The following is a 25,902-nucleotide window of genomic DNA, read 5'->3' as shown; positions in this document are numbered from 1 at the left end:
TTTTTTTAATATACTAGTCTGCAAACATGCGTACGGCCCACCTGATGGTAAGCGATTACCGTAGCATATAGAGGCCTGCAATACTATAAGCATAGCGAGCACGTTGCCATCCTCAACTCCCCCTCTCCCCCAAGAGCTCTAGTCACCATACTGTCTGGTTTCACCACATGCACATAACAGTTATAGAGAGCAGCATCATTTAACTGTGATCTTCTGTCAGGATATTTCCCGCTATGCCCTAATCCAGTTAGTTCCCTTAATGGTGTTAAATTGGCATATATGTTACGATGCAATGTATGTCGCTCACCTCCTCCCTGTAGTCGTGCGTGAAGAAGAACAGGTTGCGCGTGAGGCCGCGCACGTCGGGGAAGCGGGTCACGGAGGGGTGGTCTTGCAGGTCGGCGTACACGTGCGGCGTGATGAGCGTCGCCAGCTGCGGCCGCATGCGGTGCTGCACGCGCAGGCGCCGGCTCAGCGCGCCGTTGAGCACCATGCGCTCGAACAGCGACACCTCCAGCTGGAAGTGTTTCGCCAGCCGCAAGCACGCCGCCGACGGCCGCAGTTGCTGGTGGTCGCCTGTGTGAGTGACTTGTCCAGCGTAAAGCATTTTTATATATAGGAAGCCGCAGCGGCATTGCTCTGGTGCGCTTTACACCGTATGGAATGACTCTTACTGCGTCTTATTCACAGACAGATAAGTGTAATATATTTTTCTTTTTTAACCATCAATCTATACTTTATGTGTTGAGTTTACTCAACAGTAAAACAACTCGACAGAAACAATTTCTGAGACTAGTTTTTTTAACGCCTGCTGATAAATCCTAATTTTTTTTATTATTAATAACAATCCCTTATACTAAGGGATAACACAGTTCCGCTACCACCTTGAAACTTAAAAAGCCGACTGGTGGCGCGATAACCATCCAACTGTTGGCTTTGAAATACACAGGCCGAAGACGGGCAGTAGCGTCGTCGGTGCGACAAAGCCAGTACTGCGGTCACCAACCCGCCTGCCCAGCGTGGTGACTATGGGCAAAACACATGAGTTTACGTTATTTTTGGCGTAAACTTGTGGAGGCATATGTCCAGCAGTGGACTGTTTAGGCTGTAATAATGATGATGACTAACAAATATTTCTAAAAAATACAAAACTCCACAGTGAGTGGAAATCTAGCCCCGTATCCCGTAACTATTACACTCGGGAATAATCTAGCTTTCTAATTATGAAAGAGATTCTCTACGAAACCACCGGTAGGTTGCGGACGGGAGCCGTAGTCGTTCGCCTCTTATTTTTTTTTATACTAGGGCTTAGTAACAGTGAGCCCTTATCTGACGCTGCTATTAACTGATAACGATTCAGCCTGTTACTCCCCACAGCTGGGCATAGGCATCTTTCTCCGTGTATGAGAAGGATCGGAACTTTTATCCACCACGCTGCTTCACTGTGGGTTGAAGGATTAGATATACATGACAACAACCGGGACCGACAGCTTAACGTGCTCTCCGAGACACGGTGGTAAGAGATCGAACCCGCAACCGCCAGCGCGACAGCCACAAACCAGTGCTGTGACCGTTGCCCCAACGCGACGCGCCGTCAGTTAAGTACAGTAAATGCTAGTATACTATTATACCCATATCTTTCTAAAGTTAAAAGCGCGGTAAAACGTCGTTTTCAGCATCGCTGCTGTTTCGTAGTTGGACACGAATTTCACCCAACATTAGTTTCATAGCGCGCACTTAAATCGTTTCTGTAAGCAAACTCGGAAAATAACGTGATAACTAACACACGAGAAACATGTTTTTTCGAGTATACAATATTCTCTAAAATGTTGTAAGTTAAGTAAGTTACGACTCGTAGAAAATAAAATAAGGGTTGACTATTGATATGATTATTGATAATTTGTGTAATCTTTACTGAGCTACTTAATCGATCTGAAGTTCAGTTATAACTAGCTATAATATAACGCTATTTTTAATTCTTCTATTATATATAAGTTTTTGTTTATGAAAGCGTAAGTATCTCAACAATGGATACTTTATTTATCGAATTGTCTTTCCAAATTAGAAAGGCACTTACCAATAAGAATAAGATGTTGGCATTTATTAGTCAGCGATGTAATTATATGTTGTTCTAATACTTCAGCGGCCTCCTCCACGATAACTGTAAAAATCGTGTAATTTTTGCAACTATTATATTTGGTAGTTAGTTAATCATGTAGTTAAACAACTAACTAAAGGTTAATACTAAAATACATAATTAGGTAAGGCTTTAGATTAAGAACCGTCGAATTATCTAAGCTCAAAATTTGACCGTTTATTGACATAATTTCGTTACAAAACAAAAAAACCCTAAGTTATCAAATTTCCAAATTAGACCGATCATCGACATAATTTCGTTACAAAAAAAAAATAACCCTAACCCATCTAACGTTAAAATGACGGTTCTTAATCTGAAGCTTAGCCCATAATTATATCAGTACATAAATTATTGCGATGTCAGTTAAGATCATTTGTCGAAAAAAATTACCTTACTAACTGTAACATGAAGTGCCTAAGTAATTGGCTGACGAGTTAGTGGTCTTAGATTCGATCCCTGGTCACGACAAGTATTTCTGTAGGCGATAATAGAGATGTTGTAATATTATCTTTGTGCTTACGTTGTGTCTTTGCGAATCGCCGACGTGTAATCATCCTAATGCGATCCACTCAGTTTCAAGGTTTTATTTATTTATAAAAACAATCTGACAAGTAATGTTAGAGCGTGCGCGGTCTTAATCTAGAGTTGCCTAGTATACTTTGAAATAAAAAAAAAATACCAATAGGTGGGGCCAAGCTCTTTAACAATTTTCTTAACCTCGCTGCACCGCTAGTAGTCATGCCGACAACTTTGACATTCTTCAATAAACTAAGATCTAATAACATTCTTGTTTCTTCATAAGCATCATTGTTTTGCTTGACAGCCTCCTAAAATATATTATTGATGGTAACTTACGATATTCTATGGTCGAAGAGAAATAAATTCAAATATGTTGTAATAAGCTTTGTGTTATCTTGTAAGCGCAATTAAGGGTTATAAATTTATCCAAATTATTACCTGTAGAGGGATTATACGTTCTTTAAATATATCTAAAACTAATTGTGACCAGCTAAAGTACAGCATCCAGCGTTCAATTAAAGATAAAGACCTGACGTCTTCTCCATGGTTAATTGGTCTCATTCGAGTTCCTTGTAAATAATATTCTTTCATTTGCTGTAACCGGAATAATGTTTTAAAACAAAGTCAAAATTCTATCTATCATATTATATCATATACCATTTATTATCGTAATATTACACGGAACAAAATATCCAGTAGTCGAATGATGAATGAACGACGTTAATTAACAAATTTCTTATAAATCCTTTTCATAACTCGTATTCAGGGACGAGACTTATTTATTTATAGACACCTTTTAAACCTCAAAAACGTGAGAAACGATTTTAGTTGAGACTTAATTTGGCAAGTATTTACTTGATTGGAAAGCCTTAGACTACAAAATACACAGAGGATATTAAAAGAATCTATACTAACGAATTAAGGTAAAATTAGTTATTCAATGTAAAAAAAAATTGAAGAAATATTGATAAATCTATTTACACGTAGGTAACTGTTTAAAATTTAATAAATACGTTCATGTACTAATAAGATACCTCCTTACTTTTTTTATACATTGAATTTTATTAAAATGTTTACAATAAATATATTACTGTTGTCTATGACATTTAATATGAAGTGTCAGTATGTTTCATAACAAATTAAACATATAAGAACTCACTTTAAATAGTCTTATTTTTGTTCTCTGTATAACAATTGTTCTATATAATTTTTCTTTTTGCTCAAGATTAGTTTTTGAATGATATTCATTTATCATATATGAAAGAGTATGTTCAACTTTTCGTACAGAAAACACCGTGTCAATTTCATTTGAATTATAACTATGAGTCTGGTCTATTTCTAAATCATCTAAGATAAAAGTATTTCTGTTATCATCTGCATTTTCTTTGTATAATTGTTCTTCAATTTGGTTATCTTCAAATAAAATAGGTTCGTTAAAATCGTATGTTAAGTTCTCAAATAACCAATAATACAATGGATCTTGATTATTCTTAATAACTGCGTTATAAGAATGTATAAGAACTTGGCAGTCTGGTACATAGTGCCTCATACAAGTAAAACTAATAATGTCGTTATTAATCGAATCAAGGTCTTTTTGTGCTTTTTGTAATTGAAATATAGACGATTTTAAATCATCTCTTTGCTCAGCGAATAGCCGATATTCACTTTGTGATAACTTAGTTTTCTTCCTTATTTCGTTTAAATTAAACTTTTCCAATGCCTCATTTCGAGATCGACCTCCGATTCTTACAATCGAATCGGTAACTTTAATGAGAGCTTGTAGAAATTGATCTAGAGCATGGTTTGTGTAGCACACGAGGAGTAATAGACACCCAGATGTTGAAATATTATTTAATAACGTCTCAGCTATTTTAATTCCTAAGTATGTCTTCCCGGTTCCGGGTGGACCCTGAATAACAGCAAACTCATGAGTCAAAGCCGTTTTATATGCTTCGAATTGACTTTCGTTCAGTTGAATATCATCGCCAGATGGCCACGTTTCTAAATCAAGTACATTGAATGTCGCTACATCGTCATGAGGTAACACTATTTCATATTTTGCTTCTTTATTTAAGTATTTTGGTGGGCTAGGTTCAAACTGAAAATGAAACATTTATTTTACATAATTACATCAACATATCTATATAGATATAAATAATATATTTTTTTTATTATTACAGCCTATACAGTCCACTGCTGGACATAGGCCTCCACAAGTTTACGCCAAAAATAACGTGAACTCATGTGTAGATATAAATAATATATAAATAAAAGTAATCATATTTAAAAAACTTTTTGTACTTACATCCACATCGATTATATATTTTTTCATTGCTATATGTTGAGGAAATGTTGGATCTTGTAAAGCTTTGAGAACGTGATAATAAGGCTCGAAATATACTTCGCTTTCAATCATGGTATACGTATCTTTTAGAAATAAAATATCAACTTTGTTATCAATCAGCGACACTGGAATCTGAAGAATAATTACTATTTGTACAATTGTTTCATATATTAAGGCTCAAAATAAGTGAATATAGAGCAAGAGGTAGATAAAATGTTATTATAATAATTATGATTAATTTTATTGAATCTGCTTTAGGTAAGTAATACCTTATATTTAGAGGTTTGTATATTTTTATTATGATTTTTATTTAAAAAAGCTTTAGCCTGTAATATCCCACTGTTGGCATAGGCCTCTTTCCCCATGTAGAAGAAGGTTGGCGGATATATTCTCTACTATGAGTAACGATCGCCATCATTTGTACATGATAACAACCAAGACCGACAGCTTAACGTGCTCTCCGAGGCACGGTTGGGAGACCAATGATGATGAGTGATGATGACCACATATATCTACTCCTAGCGGGAATCGAACCAGCGACAGTCGGTGTTTCAGAGGCCGCCGACACGGCACACATACCATTACACTAGAGCGGTGGTCAATTGTGACTTATATTATTTAACTATAATTATCGTTACCTTTCCATTATTGAGAGCTTTTAGATCGCGGTCGATAATCGTCGCTACAAGAAAAGAATTACAATTGTCCTTGGTAAATAAAACCAACGACCCGAAGATAAATCGTTTACTATAGGACCAGTTTATCTTTTTAAATCTCTTTTTAGTGTAATCATCAAACTCTACGTAATAACCGACTTTGTGCGGCGATACATAAGAACTAACAAATTTGACGTTATGAAAAACTCTGAAAACAAACAATGTACAAACATGTCAAGAATGTATACTACAGTATACCTACATAGTCACATTATAAAAATATTGCGTACGACAGTTTTAATATAACTGTAGTAAAAAAAAATAGCAATTAATTATAAAAGAAAATATATTATTTAATTCATCTAAATGTAAACGGAACTACAAATTATGTTCTAAATCTACTGCAACTGCAGGTAGGTTTTAAATACTGTAATTTTCATTAAAATAATTTTTATTAAATTATAATAGTAAAATATTCAACCAACTTACCGTATATTATCATATTTCCTTTTATTCGGATCTTCCAAAAATTGACCTGCAATTAATAAACTGGATAAAAAAATATAAATATATGTGATGTCATATAAAATAATACTTGGGCATAAGAACATATTGATAGAGTGACGCCTAAAATATAGTAATTATTACAAGAATTCTGCTACTTACGTATCCCTTCACGAAGAGGTCCAAAGCAATCCTCCCGGAGTAACCTGAATTGTACGTCAAGGTAATGTTCTATGTCTCGGTAGTTGCCTTTGATTAAGTTAGCTCTCAAATAGGGGCGGTCTTCCATAATGTCTTCCCGACTAGGCAATACGCTTAATTCTCTGAAATTATTTGGTGGTTCTTGTTCTTCTGCCAAGTTCATACGTTTCCGTTCTTCTTTCTAAAGAACCGATAAAGTAATATAGCTTAAGTCGTGGTATTAAAATGCAGGTATTAGACGTGTTTAAGAGTTTGACAAACTATTGTTTTGTTAATTTTCAGTTCAATTATTTTTAGGAAACCTAAACCTAATTTTTTTTCCAAAAGTACTTTCTACTCCTCTTAATTTAAACACTTCAAAAACTCTTACATGCTTTAATACTATTAACAAAAAATTGGAAGCCTGTATGACTCAAATGCTAAACAATTTGTACACTTACCCGATAAACCTAGACGCAGTGACCAAAGAAATTTTAGCAAAATAAATAACGACAAACCGGAAAAAAATATTATATTATGTAATCTTAAACAACGATCGAATTGTTTTATTTAAGACGGGTGCCGCGAAATTCGGTAGTATGGTTAAGTGATGCAATTCGTACGCTTCTTGCTATTTTAAAGGTGGAAGTATGTATAACTATATAAAAAATATATATATAAAAGCGAAAGGTCACTCATCACGAAATCTCCTTAACTTAAAACTTACAAACTTGAAATTTGACAGGTAGGCTCCTTATAGGACGAAGACATCCGCTAAGAACGGATTTTTTAGAAACTCGACCCCAAGGGGGTAAAACGGGGGTTGGAAGTTTGCATGAGTCCTATGTTTTTGAAGTAAGAGACTTGAAATTTAAAATGTATGCTCTATAGATGGTGAGTAGGTGTCCAAATAATGAATCTTAAGAAATCAACTCCTTTTTGGGGTTAAAACGGGGGATGGTAGGTTGACTCACTCATCACGAAATCTCCGAAACTATAACAGTTACAAACATAAAATTTGGCACGTAGGTTCCTTATAGGGCTTAGACATTCGCTATCGACTGATGTTACGAAACTCGACCCCTAAAGGGATAAAACGGGGGTTGTAAGTTTGTATGAATGTACTATGTTTTTGAAGTAAGATATGTAGCGACATCTATCGCGCGGCATATAAACTAGAGAAAACTGAAGTATCCTACATCGCGCTATCAAAGTTATCAGAGTGATTGAGTATATATACAAGAACCCGACAACGACCATCGGGGCAGTAGCCCAACAGACACAACATCCGTCTAGTCGGAGGATCCTCCCTTTGCGATGGCGGACGAGAACTTCACAACCTATTAATCGCAACCCCAAAGATACTTGAAATTTAAAGTGTGTGTCTCTCTTTAGATGGTCATCTCTTTAGATGGTGAGAAGGTGTCCAAATAATGTATCTTTAGAAATCAGTAGTCGCTGGCAACAGTTAGTGTATTTTATAAAACAAAGTCCCAAAAGTGTATGTGATCGAATCCCTCAAAATCTACTGAACGGATTTTCACCAATGGAGAGAGGGCTTAAAGGGAAAGGTTTACGGAACGGTTAAGCCGATTTTGATGAATTTCACTGGAAATTTGCCGGGAAAACTTTGTGACACACTGATTTCAACGCGGGCGAAGCCGCGGTCACAGCTAATATATATATATTACGATACGTTATTTTCTGAATTTTAATGTTAGTGACTAATTTAGGAATTGATATGCTTATTTGTGTAGCCTGGTGGACTAAGCTTTAATCCGTTTCCTACATGAAAAAAATGTGAGATGTTACACAATTTGAAAGAAAAAATGTTGAATTTTATATATATTTTCTAGTTCTTGATTTTTGTTGATTGGTTTTTAATTATGTACATAACAGTATTGAGGAAATTTATAATTTTTTAGAAAATAACAAATACCGTAAAATAAAATAAATCATGCAAAATAATAATAATAATTCAAACTATTAAGTAAAATAAAAAACATATGTCTTTATTTTTGTCGACAGTATAAAATTACATAAATAATTAAAAAAAAAAGTTTCCTAGTAATATTTTAGTTTTGCAAACGTCATATTATACAGTCGTGTGACTGATATTACGTCACTTCCGTTATATTTTTCTTACGGTTTTAGTATCACATTTTTTTCAGTTCGGTCGCCCAGCCAAATCTCAAGCCTGCCGTAGGGAACATCGTTCCAATATATTTTATTATTATACTACCTTTGGCTGGTGGTTTCACTTGCGTTTTTTCGAACGTAAAACTTACTAAAATACCTTGCTTTCCTCTATAAATGGACTATCCAAAATAAAAAGAATTATTAAATTCGGCCCAGTAGCTCCCGAGATTAGCGCGCTTAAACAAACAAACTCTTCAGCTAATTAATATAGCTTCGCAAAATTAGTATAATTTCTATCTTCTACGTCGTTTATTTATCGCTTTACTCAAACAGCATGTCTTCATTCATGAGATAAACGTATCAACTTAAGTCAATACAATACATTATTTATGTCAAAAATCGTCGATGTTAAATAATATGTACAGTACTTAATTAGTTTACCTTAGTTTTCTCTTTTTCGTGTGCCATTAATTTTTCACGAAGCTCATCCAGTTTTAAATTGTATTCGTCGGGTAAAACAAAGTTGTGTCTAGTTTTTAGTTCCTCTAAGCAAAATCTTGAAGTACCCTCTATTAGCGATCTACACTTGCTTAAGGCCGTTTGTGGAGATATGAGTGTTATACATTCACAAAACCTTATAAAATTCTTCCAAAATTCAACTTCATTTTTCCAGTATTTATTATTTGCAGACTTTCTTTCAGTATATGGCAAATCAGTCAAATAGTTTCGCAAACTAGTAATAAATTGCGAATTACAAATATCTAACAATATATTTAATTTTAACTGATCAAATGTCGATTCGCAAATTTTTGACAATAATTCCAAAATCAGAGCAAACTCATCAGGCTTGTCAATTGGAGACTCAAAAAGACGAAAAAGTGCATTCTTTTTATCATTTATATTTGTTAGTATATCTTTCACATCAGATTTTGCTAATGCTTCTAACTTTGCATATCCCAATATGTTATTATTAGTCTTCTTGCCATTTCCTTTACTATCATGGTAGCGTTGAATATTTGTGGAAAAATTCTTTTGATCAGGATTATTAAATATCCTTTTGCTATCGAAACTGGAAGTTCGTTGTTGTATAAATGGAGCTGTAATTTGTTTAAGAATTTAGGTTTAACTTTAAAAAAACTATTTCCTCAAGAACTTTCCAGTTCACTTGTGAGCATAATATTGTACATGTAAGATACTTTATTAAATATGTAACAAACAGTTAGATCAAATGTATTTAGATAATGATTCAAAAAAGGTAATGGTTATAATAAACAATCACGATTATTCATTTAGGTAAAGGTTTACGCACACTTGACTTGGGGAGTAAAGCTGGTGAATGCGTGACGAGAGCGCGCTACTAAAAGTGTGATGTGATAGAAAGAGAGAGAGACGTTAGGGGGTGGGTCCGGAGACACACACACAGTACACAAACACAACGCCCAGACCACGATTAACATTTATACGGTCGATACAAATGTTTGTCGTGAGCGGGAATCGAACCCACGACCGCCAGCGCAACAGCCAGTGCAATTACCGCTGCGCCAACGCGTCGGAAAATAGATCTATAATACACCTATACTACGGACGCAGAGCAGAAGAATTTCGTACAATGATGTTTTTGCCTACTGCCAGTGGTTCTCGATTTTTTTTATATAAAGTACGAAGCTTTAAAAAATCGGTAGAGTTTAGAATTTGGGATGTCTTAGAACTTGTTTTTTGCACACTTTACTAAATCTATGCTGTCTGTCCGTGGATCAGTCTAGTCACAGAATAAAATATTTTTTGCTTAATCGTAGAAAAGAAATGTGTATATATATATATATATATTACTATGTGTACAATTTGGTGGTACTTTCTATATGCAAATATATATATATATATATATATATATATATATATATATATATATATATATATATATATATTTTTAGAATCTTTTTCTCTATATTTTTTTTTTAGAATTAAATAACCCAATAAACACACATTTGCATTCAATATAAGTAATGTTAACTTTTGGAGTTAAATTAAAAATGAAAAACGATGAATCTTGTGACTTAAATTTGGTACAAAAAAATAAAAGTAAAAAGGTTGACAATCTGTGAATACGGCTGTCACTACACCTGTGTGAGAGCAACAGCAATATAAACATATTGCTGCGTATAAACATACGCGAGCAACAAAGACAAAAGATGAAGGGTCAATGTATGAAATTCTTCTTGCTCCGCGTCCGTACTATACCACATTCTTTTAATGCTTATATTTTTTTTTTTACAAAGGAATGTATATACATATATGATTAAGATGTATTTTTATCTAATCGTAATATATTAGGTATATCTATTTTTCGATTTAATTTCGATTAGCAATAAGATTCATTACATGATATAATAAAAGAAACGATAATTATTTGAACTAAAAAAATAGCGTACCAAAAAAAAACTTTATCAAATTTAAATAAATTATTTAAAAAAAAAAACAAATATAATATTGTTTACTGGTATTCAATGATTATTTTTATTTGGTAGCAAAACGGTAACTCATTTGTTTCAGTTGTTCGTTTGATTTATTTTTATAATCAACAAAAACAACCACAAAACATACTTCAGACCAATAAAAATATACCTTTATTTTGCGTTAAGATTCCGTCTTGAGTTGATTTAATTGTCCGCCAAGATTGGTCCGGGTGAAAGTTTCGGGTTAATGATTGGCTTCGGATTTTTACACGACTTTGTCTACTTCGATTACTTTTTGGGACTGGATTGTTTCTCCAATTCGATGGACCTATAAAATATTTTAATGCAATATTATGTAAATTAATTTAGTTTAATATTTATTGCACCACCCACGCTAGTTATATTAAGCTGGCCATTGACGATCAGTTTTTCGCGTCAGTTTAACTGATCAGTTTTTTGCGTCACTTAAGCTGATCAGTTTTTCGTGTCAGTCGAAATATTTCCCCACTGACTGGCGTCACTCCAGCTCTTCAGTTTTCGACCGACCGGGTTGTTATAAGGACGTGTAGGTACTACCTATTTTTATTTAGAAAAAAAATTGATTCTGATTCCGAAGAAGAAACATTAATTCTTAAAAGTGGCTACTGTTTGTTGCAATATACTGGTCTACAATGGTCTATAATTCTATATGAACAGTTTTTATTATTAGTTGTACCTCATCTGTAATAAGTATGTCAATGGTCAATCGATCATGCATGGTGTCGTTAATAACATTAATTATAAATTTATTTATTTATTTATTTCTAAGTATTATTTATGGATTTATAAAAAAAATGTATCTATATCAGCCGACAGTTACCTATAGCACAAGCATTACATTGCTTACTGTAGGAAGAGACGACCGTGTGTATATTTATAAATATAAAAATAAAATAAAAATAGTAGGTGTGTAAAATAAAACTTTTTGTCGGTGCTATTTAATTTTATAATTTTCGTCCGTTTTCCACAAACATTCTGAATTTTTATATTTTTCAATAAATTCTGTCATTATGACTCGTCTAGGGGACACCGACATTTTAAAAACAAAAACTACGCTAGTGCCCTCTTAAACAACGCGGACGCTGCGAGCAAAATGACGCAATTGGTTGGAACGACGATTAGACATTCGGCGCAACGCGTCGTCAGTTAAAACTCTAGAGCGATGGTTCTACACTCACGATCAAATTTTGGAGTACGCGAAAACCTGATCAGTTAAACTGACGCGAAAAACTGATCGTCAATACCCACCTTTAAGTTTTAAATAAATTAGTTAATTTAATACCTGTCATAAAAACGTCATAATTTTTAATCGACTTCAAAAAAGGAGGAGGTTTCGGAAGGAATTCGATTGTATATATCTTACAATATATATATATATATTGTATAAATTCTCGTGTCGCAGTGTTATTTAAAATACTCCTCCGAAACGGCTGGAACGATTTTTATGAAATTTTGTGTGCATATAGAGAAGTCTGAGAATCAGCTAACATTTATTTTTCATAACATGATGATGATGTCTAAACCTAACTTTTTTTTCATATTTTTGGACAAATCTTTTTATATTTATGTTTTTATAATGTGGCATTAAAAAACAAATACAACCCTAAATTTTCACCCTTCTATCACCAATCCATATTTATAACTAGTCATTTTAGTAATTTAATCATTTTTCATCCACCTAGATAACATAATGATAGATTATAACGTTATGCCCGCCAGTTGAACATAACATTTAATTGAAACTTATTAAATTGTAACATTCTATCAATGTCATTTTGTCACCCGTCATGGCAAATTGTAATTCAAATTCAAATACCCTCACGGAAGCCAATATACAAGAAGAATTGTAAAAAATTCGTAAAAATTCATATACGCTTAAAATATACATATGAAATTTTGTGTGGTCGTTGGTGGTGTTGTTATCGGGTATGTCTGAAAATCGGCCAACATCTATTTTTCATACCCCTAGGTTATAAAGGTGGGGGTGGACTAAGGAGATTATTATCATATATGGCGAAAAACAACGTTTGCGGGGTCAGCTAGTATATATATTTTATGCATGTTCGCGGATAACTTCGTTGTTTGTGAACCGATTTTGATGATTCTTTTTTTGTTGGAAAGGAGATATCCCAAGGGTGGTACCATGATAAGGAGAGGATCCAGAATACCAGGATCTGATGATGGCATCCTAAAGTAATCTAGGTTAACCTTCAAAAATCGTAGTGGCGACTAGTGCGTTTGTTAATTTTGATTGTCTACTTACGTTGTATGTGTATGAAAATAAACCGACTTCAATTACTTGTCGATGTAATTGAAGTCGGTTTATTTTCGTTTCACAATTATACTCGATAGTGATTATTACGTAAGTACAAAGTTTCCGTGCCTACTTCTTTAGCAGTTGATATCAGATAATGACAATTAGTCATCAGCCACAGCTAACGGATGAATGTACCTTCACTGTATCACACTAATACTACTCTAATGTATATATTTCTAATACTAAATCATTTACTGTCCAAGCTGCTCGGCTTTGGAACTCCCTTCCTTTGCACATCAGACGCGTTGAATCCCTTCCAATTTTCAAGAAGTCGGTTAACACTATTTCTTTCAATTTTAATCTTTCTATCTAGTCACGTATGTGACTATCTCCTGTCCTCACTTTGAATCTTATCATAATAATTCATTAACTTTATATACGTTTATGTATGTCTATTACAACTTTCCATTTATATATGCCATGTACATTATATGTTTAGGTAGAACTGTACATCTAAACTGTCTACATATATACCATTTCCTTTACCCAAAGGTTGCCTGGAAGAGATCGCTCATTAGCGATAAGGCCGCCTTTTGTACTTAAGTCCTGTTTTTATTTTTGTATTTTTGCTCACTCGTGGTGTACAATAAAGAGTTTTTATTATTATTATTATTATTATTATATTTTGTCCTTCAGAAAATAATATGTATCTGGGGGGCCTGATATTTTAGCCCATAATGTTGTTAATGTCATATAAGCATACAAATATATATATGAGGCTAATTAAGCATCTAATAATCTAAAAGACCTAGCCGGAATAAAAGTCTATTTAATTTAAAATGTATACACATTTGAACCCAATGCAATATTCATTCAATGCTTTAGATACTTATCATTTATAGATACTTATACTCTTTATCAAAATAAATCTGAGCAAATATGCGATGAACCATAACCGTTCAAATAGCGATCTCATTTATTTAAATTCGGAAAAGCAGTATGTCCAGACTAGAGCGTTTATTTATATTTAATATGTAGCATCAGTTTTATCGATCGTCAACGCAACCTATTACGGGATATATAAACATACATACATAAAATATATATACAGTCGAATTGAGTAACCTCCTCTTTTTTGAAGTCGGTTAAAAAATTCATGACGCGTGACGCGTTTGATCCGTAAAAATTTTGCATCTAAAGAAGTTTCACTTCAAAAACATTATACTACCATATATTTGACACTCACACGTATACATAATTGTATATTCTTTTGTTTATTGTTAGTCTGTGGTCAAACTGATTTTTTAAAAAAAAAATAAGGTCTATATTAATCATTTTTGAGTAACAATTTCGAAGCTATTACATAAAAGTAAATTAATTGTTGTTTATAAATATATTTTCTTATCTCTATTATTTTTCTTATTTCGTGAAACGCGGTAAATGTTGTTTTAAACGAGCTTAAAGTTAAGAGGCTCCCCCTTCTCAATGACCTTGAGCATTTAGACTTTGCCACACCCCACCCACCCGCACTTCACCTGATCAGTATTACGCAAAGGTTATTAAACTCGGCCATCTACCGGCTCTAGCTTGTACTACTTAGGACATGCGATTGATCCGTTTCCTAGAGCAAGAGCTTGCGTACAAGTTGTGATCATCCATAATTATTATTTAATTTTCTTCTTGTCGTGTCGATCATTTAGGCTATAAAATTATATTAATTACTAGTTGTTACTTGTTGTTCAGTTCGCAGTTATAAAATAAATAAATTTCTAAAATAAAAGTAGCCTAAGTTACTCCTTACTATATCAGCTATCTGCCAGTGAAAGTTCCGTCAGAATCGGTCTAGCCGTTTCAGAGATTAGGCGGAACAAACAGACATACAGACAGACAAAAATTGTCAAAATGCTATTTTTGTGTAAGTATCGTGTATACATCCATCCATATGAATTTAGTAAAAAGCGGTTATTTTAACATTAAAAGCAGCCGCTCCAATTTTATTTGTATAGATATACTAAATTTATATTTTATTCTATTATCGGCTCGGTGAAGATCGACTTTAGGTTCGGATCTTAGACCACAAGCTTAGCAGCTTTACATTTAAACAGCTCAAAATTAATAATTTAAATTATTTTTTTATTTGAAGTAAATACAATTGCAAAATTCAACAGTAAGTCTGTCTACCTGTTACATTTTGATGCCTATCTTGGATTAAAAAAAGTAAATAGATTTGCGCGTAAGCAAGAGCAGCGTGCGATGACGAGCGACACAAGTTCCCCGTACAAAGGCCTCTGGCCGTCTGCCGCGGGCCGCCTGTCGCCCGGCAAATAACCAAAAATTATATTTTTACGATTTTCTAATAAAATACTGCACTTAATAAAAAACCCTTCTGTAGAAATATTAAGTACAGGATTCTTAATTAATAAAAAATATATTCACTATTGTAAGTAGTAAAATTAGAAAGCCTATACGATTTTTGTACGCGAAAGGAGGTCCAGGTAAACAATTATTTCTCTTTATTTAGAGAATTTTATACAATTATCTTACAGTCACATTAATAAACTGAATCCGAGTTACAACATATATTTATTTGATATTTTTAACGTAACTTTAACGTATACTTTATAGCACATGAAAACGGCCGAATTTGTCTGGGATCCCCTTAAAGTAAAATAAAAAATTACAGGGAGAACGAACTTTAACATGGTAAGTTTAGACGCCCTTGTATCTTTAGGTTTATATTATAGAAATATACTATCTGATCAGGGCTACGAAAATAAGGAACATTGATTATTTTATCATTATGGTAGTCCGATCTTACTCCACCTACGTAAACTTTAAACTTTTAATGGTTCTCAAACCTTTGGCAATCGGAATAATGTCTAAAAATTATGGAGATATGAAACTTCTTCCTTTTTACTTAAGATTTTTTTAACAACAGCAAACAGATTTTTTTCTGAGGGAACTACAGTTTAAAATATAATATAATTGTAAGTAATCTTTGTTAACTACAACTCTATACTGTACTTATTAAAAAACCTTTGGGAACCAACGTAATCCAATGCCAAAATATGTCTAAAGACGGATCTTCGCCTATAACTATCAAAAAATAATTGAGTAAATGGAATTGACGAAATATTAGAAAGAAAAGTCATATTGCGAAAGACCAAATTTATTTTAGGAATATCAAACGTTTATTATTAAACTTTAAGTTAATCCAATATTTTAATTTAAAAAAATCCTCCTTAAGTTGCTTCTAAACTAGCAACTCGAATTCTTTTTATCCGTGACGTTTTATAAGAATTTCCGACCAATATTAACGATGTTGTTATTGTGTATTTATTTATGCATGCACTCCAGACCTCCGTGTCAAATTAGTACGCGACTGTTCCGCTGACTTTGCATTACCACCGGGCAGCTCATAGAATTAACTCCGTGAGACAAAACATAGACTTGGACTTGTTTTGAAGAAACATGAATGTAATAATATACTGTGAGAGAATCATAAATATACCAGCCTCCAAATCGGCAACATGTGTCTCATTTAAAAAACCCTTTGTCCAAAGGAAAGACAACTATGTTGGTATTGTTTATAAATATGTTATGAAAAGCAGAAATAAATTTTAAGAAAATTCATATATTATAACCATATCTAGCCATAAATACCTGGCGGTAGCCTGAACAAGTCGTTATCTTCCTCCATGTTATTTTATTGATGTGATCTGTAAAGAAAATAATATCTATATATACTAATAACATATCTATACTTATATTAGGCTATACAAGGTGAGTCTGCATAAAGTGCACATATCAAAATCAGAGAAACTAACACCCTATTTCATCGATGAAAAAATTATCAAAAGAAATAAAAAAATTATATTTGATTTTTTATGAATATTTTAAAATTTTTAATTGCCGCTGCTAGCGCTATTTAAATAAATCGGTATAACTTTTAAACTAAATGTCCCGTCACGATGGAGTAAATTTTATAATGCTTGCTAATAATAGGCTATGCTCATAAAGTAAAAATATCTTAGAAAATTAATGCTATAAATTTAGAATAAAAAAGAATTTGATGAAATTTTTACAATAATGTTAAAATTTCTTAAAACATCGTCCCGATAACCCTACTTTTTTTAATTTTAAGTTATTCTACATGATATTAGCATTCTAAAAGTAAAAATTGCACACTCATTACTAAGATACAATATTTTAAATCAGCGTTTAAAAAAGCAATTAACACAGTTAAACACCGACGTAGGAATAAAATAATTGTGTTTGCTCGCAAACGAAAAAAAAAACCGACTTCAATTACATCGACAAGTAATACAACGTAGATCGACGAAAAAATAGTCAAGAAACTGCGCGTTATCAAAGATTACTCAAAAAGTAGTTATCAGATCTCGATAAAATTTATATGTGACCACATGATAAATATCAGCTTTCGATTAAATTAAAAATTATCAAAATCGGTACACTCAGTAAAAAGTTATTGCGGATTTTCGAGAGTTTCCCTCGATTTCTCTGGGATCCCATCATCAGATCCTGGTTTCCTTATCATGGTATCAAACTAGGGATATCCCCTTTCCAACAAAAAAAGAATTATCAAAATCGGTACATCCAGTTGAAAGTTATGCGGTATAATACAACGTAGGTCGACGAAAAAAGCGTCAAGTAAAAACGCATTATTAGATATGACTCGAAAAGTAGTTGTTAGATCTCAAATAAATTTAAATGGGACCAATTGGCACACACCACCTTTCGATTAAAACAAAATTTGTCGAAATCGGTCTACCCGGTCAAAAGTTCTGATGTAACATACATACATAAAAAAAAAAAAAAAAAAAAAAAAAAAAAAAAAAAAAAAAAAAAAAAAAAAATACAGTCGAATTGAGAACCTCCTCCTTTTTTGGAAGTCGGTTAAAAAAAATATGTATCTTCATAAATCATTTATTATTTTTAGCAAATTAATATCAAATACTCATTATGCTTATTATTTTGACCTAATGCATCAAATGTTCGAAATGACCACCCCGTTGTTGCAAACACATTGTAGCGCGAAGCACAATTTGCTGCGTTGCCATACGAATCATTTCGGGATCATTTCTGATATCGTTAGCAACACGCAAAACTCTTTCTGTGAGTTCCTCTTCGCTGTTTATGGGACTGCTGTACACCCTTTGCTTCATTGTTCCCCATAATAAATAATATATATATATATATATATATATATATATATATATATATATATATATATATATATATATATATATATATATATATATACATATACATATTTATATTTATATATATAGAAAGAAAGAAGAGATATTAGAAATTATTATTTATTGTAATAGTAATTAACATTTTGTATATGTAGTGTAATTTTTAAATTACACTTGAATATGTTCTTTAATGTTGGAAGCTGCCGATCCCAATGTACTCGGCGGAATATTTATTTTTTATGGAATTCGATATTCATATACCTAGCCCAGCCATAAGTTCTAGTAGTAATGTAATATTGTTAAAATTTGTAGCATATATTTTTAATAGCACGTAGTTTCGTTCCTGCTGAGGTATAATACAGTTAGCACAGTTATGCATAAGCGTTGCTATTTAAAGGCCTTCTACACGGTCGGGGATCGACCGCCGACCATCGTGTCCTTGGTCGGGTTGATATAAAAATGGACAGTGTGGAAAACGGTTGACCCGACCAATATTTGGTTGATGTCAACGGCCTTGGTCGCGAGCGCATCACATCAAAGACGAACTGACAAGTTGAGTCAACCACCGACCGTGTAGAATGAATACAAAAATTGGTTGACCCGACCAAGGACACGACGGTCGGCGGTCGATCCCGACCGTGTAGAAGGCCTTTTACTCTTTTTTCTAGGCGACTGATTTAATTTTTGGAATACCCTCGTATTGTATTACGTCGCGGTTCACCTTAGGGGGTATTAGTGTCGCGTCGCGTTGGGTTTGCTGTATATAAGCCTCAGGGCGAGTGTTTGCGGTCTCTTTGTTGGATTCTCTCGCCGACTTAAGATCTGGGTGCAATTTATTGTGGGTGAGTCATTGTAGTTCCATAATTATGGTATAAGCTTTGCATTAGTGTAAATTGATTTTGTGAGTTTTTGAAATTTGTTATAATGTCCTGGCTGTGTAATTTTTGTATTGACTTCTTGTTTGCTTATTGCTGTGTAATAGTAGGGTGTGCTTTGTCTCTGGTGGGCCGTTTCCTTTGTCAACCCGGAGATAGTGGAGGGTTGGCTTCAGAAAGGCTCACCGTTTTGGTGTGTCCTTCCAGGGTCCTTGGTGTGGCGTTTGCGGCGGCGCTTGTGGTTGGAGAGTGACCTCGTGGCGTCCTTCTGAAGGTCCGAGGACCCCACATTCCGAGTTCTCTCACAACCCGAATCACCCACAACCCAAATTACCCACAACCCGAATTCTCTTCAACCCGGCTTACATTAAACTGCTTCTGGAAGCGGGGCTACCGACGGCGAGACGACTGTTAAGTTTTTTTGTTAGCCAATTCTCCAGCCAATTGCCCAGGAATTAGGCAAATTATGTACTTTATTTATTTTATTCTTCTCGGCGTAACTTTAGATTAAATTCAAAATAAATTGTTAAACTTGACATTTTTTTATTTCTCTTCATCCATAATTAATTTAAGATTCAGTAGGATTTTTTTTACTCTCTCTCTTGTAGTCTCGTGTTAGGAATTGTGGGTGACTCTCTGGCCCAACAAACAATTCGTTAATACGTAGCAAATTAATACCTACATATTTATTAACGTCTCAGCAAAAAAATAAAAAAATATTCTATACCAAATGGCCACGAACTGTTGGCACTGTACACACTGTTTGGCTACGAATCTATGGATTTACGAACTGTTTTCAAGGGAAATTTCGCCACTGCTTGCTCCAAAGATTTTTAAGAGACTCAATGTCGCCGTATCGTTTAGAGCAGGCTCCTCTAAAACTGACCATAATTTGAAGTCTAAAGGGTTGATGTCTGTGTTGCAACAATAAAAAAATTAAAAAGGAAAATTTAACTTATGAATGTCTTGTCAGGAGTTAGCAACACTATCTTTTATTTTATGTATCTATCGAGTTTGGTTGTAACTGAGTGTTGTTGCGATTTACGTGTATAAGAAGAAATGTATATATCTATATATTTATTAATAACCTTAATAGTCTGGGCTAGATGAGGGCTTAAATGATGAGTCTTTAACTCTTATAAAATCCGGAACGTTGGTTTCAAGCCAGGTTTGGGTAGTTCGTGCCTTGTGACCAGGTGCAGAGTCCTGCTGGAAAGTCCACGGCTTATTTTTACAGGTAAGATAGTAGTAGTGGTAGGTAGGTAAAAGTGTATTGCTGAGAGGTTTCACAACATGATCCAAGACTGTATCTTGATACACTTTGGCTGGAGTTTTCACTCCTTTTCCAAAAAAATGTAGTTTTGTGACTCCTTGATAAGACACGTCCCACCAATCCATCCCTGACGCCGAATGATGACCACGTTATACCTTTCTGACAACTTGAGCAGCTTCTTTAGAACTGTGAGCGTACACTTTATCATTTCGCTTATTGTAGTGTTCTTCAATCGTGAAAATCTTTTCATCGGTAAAGAGGATATTTCTGCGCCTTTTACCTGCGTATTGCGACAGAAGGCGATTTGATCGATCCACTCTCTTTAATTGTAAAGATTGATTTAGTGCATGTCCTGTATATCGGCGATAAGCACCGAGCTTCAGGTCTTGTTTTTTTATAATACGCGACAGTGTCCTAACGGGAATCTTCATTTCTCGCGATAAGATTTTTTGCTTCCTGATGGGGTTTCGGTCGATGGTACCCTTCTCGAAATTGTTTAGGATTATATTTACCTAGGCCATACTATCCAACTAGGCCGTTACAAATTCGAGGAGGCCGACAGGAGGATTCGGTTGGGCTGGGCGGCGTTTGGCAGGCTTCGTCGAATCTTCACTTCGAAGATTCCGCAATATTTGAAGACAAATGTCTTCGAGCAATGCGTCCTGCCTGTGTTAAAATACGGAGCCGAGACGTGAACACTGACGAAGGGACTGGTTCACAAATTTAAAGTCGCTCAACGTGCAATGGACCGGGCTATGCTTGGGGTTTCTCTCAAAGATAGGATTAGAAATGAGACTATCCGCGAGAGAACGTAAGTAACCGACGTAGCTCAAAGAATTAGCAAGTTAGAGTGGCAGTGGGCTGGTCATCTGTGTCGCAAGACCGATGGCCGTTGGAGTAGACGGGTCCTAGAGTGGAGACCGCGTCTTGGCAAACGCAGTGTGGAACGTCCTCCGGCCCGCTGGACCGACGATCTACGTAAGATTATTAGTGTAGGCTGGATGAAGATTGAGGAAGACCGGGATGTCTGGCGAGAACTTGGCGAGGCCTATGTCCAGTAGTGGACTGCGATAGGCTGAAGTGGTGGTGGTGATGATGATGATCATGATGATGATGATCATGATGATGATGAATGGGGTTTGGACGAATTCTGCCTTTAACAGCACTAACAGCCTTTGTAGTTCTAGCCCCAATCATTTCTGGTCTTCGATAGACGAAGTGTTGATGTATCTGTTGATAGTACGATATACGAACATACGGCTGATACCAAGCTTTTTGAAGTGTCTGGAATATCATCGATGGTTCCATACCCACTTTGTGCAAGGCGATCACTGTAATCCTATTTTCTTTAACACCCCATTCCATATTGTAATTTGATAATGAACACGAAAAAATAAGTGAAATGGCTCAAAATCGAAATAAGTTTTTAAAATAATATGTGTTTCAATTTCAAAATAGTTAAAAAGTTGAAAAAAGGAAAAGTTTTTATGAAACAGTTATACATTTATGGCCAGAGTATTTTTGGTTTAAAATAAACGATTTGGTTTTGAACGCCAAAAAAAAAATCAAGTGCGTTGTGTTTTCGTTACCTAATGTTAAGCATCCAAATTATAATTTTATAATAAATAACGAGAGGCTTATTGTCAATAATACTACAGTTTTCTTAGGGATACGTTTGGACTCAAAACTTCAGTAGAATTCCCATTTGTCATCCTTGAATGGTAGACTCAGCTCCGCGGCATTCGCAGTTAGAAAAGTACGACAACTGACCGACGTTGCAACTGCACGCTTAATATATTTTAGCTATATCCATAGTGTTATGTCTTACGGCCTGTTACTATGGGGTAATGCTGCAGATATTGAGACTATATTTATCTTGCAAAAAAGGGCTATTCGCGGCATTTACGATCTTGGAGCTCGAGTCTCCTTACGGGATGTTTTCCAAAAGGTGGACATATTAACGATCGCGTCGCAGTATATTTATAACAATATTATGTATATCCACCAAAATATTCATTGTTTTGAAATAAATATTAATAATCGCATTGTAAACACGAGACGGAATAACAAAATTGTAACTCCAAGTTTTCGACTGTGCAAAGTAAACGTTTCCTTTCTGGGTCATGGTATTCGCTTGTATAATAAAATACCACAAACGATTTTGGAATTGTCTCAACATAAATTTAAAGTTTTTATCAAAAAAAAATTAATAAAGCTTATTACTCGGTGCAGGATTACATAGTTGATAAAGATGTGTGGACTTAGTGACGCTGTATTTCATGCAACATGTCTCCAATTTTGTACTACAACACAGTTTATATATTATTTTCAAAAGAGTAACTGCGGAGTTTCTTGCCGATTCTTCTCTGCAGAATCTACATTCCGAATCGGTGGTAGCTTCACTTTTACAAAAATAATAATTTGTTTTTAAGGTTTTAATTTGTAAAATGACGATTCGAAAGTCCTCTTGGAGCCTATTTGAATAAAGCTATTTGGCATGGGGTGATCTGTGCCAGGCATCGAGCAGTAAGAATGTGGCTGTCTGTTGAGTAGGTACTCATTACGCAGAAGAGATCGAAAAAAACAACGGAAAATTATTATGACATTCGCTACAACATTATATCATACGTTTGGGTGATATTATGGTATTGAGGCGTTTTAATGTTGGAAAAAGTTAACTATTTCAGAATTTTTTATAGAGGATTTAAAGCATGGGAGTAGATAAAATATTTATTCTGTATTGGCTCATGAACTTTGTCGAGTCGGATGGAAATTGCCATTACAATACTATTTGTTTACTCTTAAATTGCTTTATGTTTTAATAGTACTTCGACCAAACATTTGATGTTAATTTTATTAGAACGATATATGCATTCTTGCCAGATTTTTATTAGCACCAAATGTAAGAACTAAAATATTTTGAATAAAATAAGTAGCATGTGTTTTATTACTTTTTCTTTAATTAATCGTCCTATCCAGTTACAGATGGAGTAATGAAATGTGTGTTTAGTAGCGTGAGGAACGTGGTGTGAAGAATCGCGTCCGCCATCGAAAAAGGAGGATCCTCCGACCAAACAGGTGTTGTGTCTGGCGGGCTACTGCCCCCTACGGTTGTTGTCGGGTTCTTGTATATATACTCAAACACTTTGAAAACTCTGACAGCGCAATGTAGCATACGTCAGTTTTTCTCTAATTACGTAGTTAGTATGTTGCGCGATAGATGTCACCACATGTGTTTAGAGAATTTAGAACCACAGAACTTTTACAGGTTACCGTGGATTTGCCCACCCCTAACGACCTAAGGAATCTCCAAACTTGGGATTGGCAGACCCTGAATTGACGAGTGAGTAAATTTAACGGCGCACTGCATCCATACACATTCTGTTGCAGATGTTACGTAGCTTTTTATGTCTGTTCAAGTTTTCTTCGGTTGGATTTAGTTTGTTTTTGTTTTAGCTGCGTCGCGTTTTGCCATCGTTCTTTTGATTACGGGTAGCCAGGGAGCAGAAGCATGTTTAATTTGAACAGGTTTTACAGGCGCGTGTATATCATAATTTTTTATTCAATTCAACAGTAAATGAGATGACCATATCATTGATGTTGCCTGCCGCGAGAACACTTGACCAGTCTGTGTTCCTCATATCCTCTCTCAAGCGTTCCGCGTCCATACGCTTAAAGTCACGCTGAAAGAGAACTTTACCCCTAATCCTAGGTGGTCGTACTTTGTAGACAAGAAAAATAAGGTCATGATGCAAAAATGGAGCTGTCATTTGTCCGTGAGATGCAGCAAGGTTAAGGGGTTAGAAATAAATATTAAGTCTATAAGTGAATGTCTACAGTTGGAAAAGTAGTACGTTGGTGCGAGAAAGGAAGAGTAGGCAGGTTGAATGGTGATAAGTTGGAATATAAAGTATGAGCCCTCGAACCATGTTTAAGTTGGTATGTGTTTAGATCACCTATGAAAACCACGTGATCTAAAGTGGGCACAAGTCTCTCGAAAACATCTTCGAGCTCGACAAAATAATTTATTTTGTCATTTGGGCAGTATAGAACACCAAGCAATAGTTTTGGTGACGGATTACCAAATTTAAGAACAGATATTCAAGAGGACTCTGAGGGCTAGAGACGCAAACAACACTGGCGGGAATGTGGGTGCATAGGTAAATGCCAACGCCTCCACCAACCCGATCATTCCGATACAACTGGAAGACGGGTAGAGAACAGAAAGTGATGGGATTGAGGATTTAAGCCAGATTTCTGATACGAGGATACCGTCGATTTTGCCAGTGCTAAAGAATGTGAGAAGGTCCGAGTTATGAGACATAATGCTCTGCGCGTTGATATGCACAAAGTAGAGGGAGTTAAGGTTATCAGGAAATGCTTTTGATAATTTCTCTTCTAGTAATTCTGAAACAGAACTAGAAGATTCGAAACTACTTTCGGCGCTTGCGTATTCGTCTGAGGAGCAGGTAAAATAATCATCACAAAACATAATATATATTAAACATATACACTAAATTATATATATATATAAACTATACAAAAATAAATAAATAATACACAAAATATAAAAAATAAACACTGGAAATTAAATAGTAGTAAAAAAAGTGACAAAAAAAAATACAAATAAATAATATTCATTAAAAAGCAACACTTTTTCTCGTGCATATGCTAACTAACCACTTAAATATAAAATATGGCCGATTTTCATACTAAAAGAAAAACTTAAAAAGAAATAAATAAATGAACAAAAATGAGTTTAAATAGTAACAAAACGCAATTTGAAAGACGTTGACTAATCTGTTGTGACAACGGACAGGTGACAGTAAACAATGTAAAGTTTGCTACATGTGTACGGTGAATCTAAATATTAATGAAACATAATAAAACAACAAATAATAAGAAAAAACAAAAGTTATGATTACCCAGCAACCATATTACAAATTATAAAGGCTGTATAAGTAGTAATGAACTGAATGAAATATATAAACAAGGTACCCTTTGGAAAAAATCTCATAAAACATGGACAAATGCAGACCAAATTCTCATACAGGGTTATGAGAGTCTATGAGATCTAATAGATTCTTATAACACAGTATGAGAATTTGTCCATGTTTTATGAGTTTTTTCCATACGGTAATCACTTGTTGTCAGAAGACTGCTCACTTTTTTGATGTTGCGATTTTATTTGTTGTTGCTGTCGGAGCTTGCCCGTTGAAGGAGCTTGTCTAGGAATAAAATTACAATAGCTCCATCAGCCATCCAGCATTTTTTCATATCAAAATAATTGCGAGCTGCCACAAA

At 34.4% G+C, this 25,902-nt stretch overlaps 1 protein-coding gene across 1 annotated transcript in view; it reads right to left on the bottom strand.

The window, feature by feature from the left end:
• The window catches only part of LOC123656129 (NFX1-type zinc finger-containing protein 1-like), a 45,117-nt gene that overhangs the window by 16,908 nt on the left and 2,307 nt on the right, over window positions 1-25,902 (bottom strand). The window contains exons 3-14 of the mRNA XM_045591838.1: window positions 16,892-16,947; window positions 11,102-11,260; window positions 8,921-9,576; window positions 6,323-6,542; window positions 6,146-6,191; window positions 5,639-5,864; window positions 4,962-5,132; window positions 3,816-4,754; window positions 3,095-3,250; window positions 2,817-2,964; window positions 2,078-2,161; window positions 308-576 (exon numbers count right to left, since the gene is read on the bottom strand). Coding sequence (XP_045447794.1) covers window positions 308-576; window positions 2,078-2,161; window positions 2,817-2,964; window positions 3,095-3,250; window positions 3,816-4,754; window positions 4,962-5,132; window positions 5,639-5,864; window positions 6,146-6,191; window positions 6,323-6,542; window positions 8,921-9,576; window positions 11,102-11,260; window positions 16,892-16,928 — 3,111 coding nt within the window. The 5' untranslated portion in view covers window positions 16,929-16,947. The remainder of the gene's footprint in view (window positions 1-307; window positions 577-2,077; window positions 2,162-2,816; window positions 2,965-3,094; window positions 3,251-3,815; window positions 4,755-4,961; window positions 5,133-5,638; window positions 5,865-6,145; window positions 6,192-6,322; window positions 6,543-8,920; window positions 9,577-11,101; window positions 11,261-16,891; window positions 16,948-25,902) is intronic.

This window comes from Melitaea cinxia, chromosome 9 (assembly GCF_905220565.1).
Source record: "Melitaea cinxia chromosome 9, ilMelCinx1.1, whole genome shotgun sequence".
In the NCBI taxonomy this organism is placed as follows: domain Eukaryota; kingdom Metazoa; phylum Arthropoda; class Insecta; order Lepidoptera; family Nymphalidae; genus Melitaea; species Melitaea cinxia.
The sequence above is the reverse complement of the archived record's forward strand: the minus strand, read 5'-3'. Positions and strand labels throughout refer to the sequence as shown.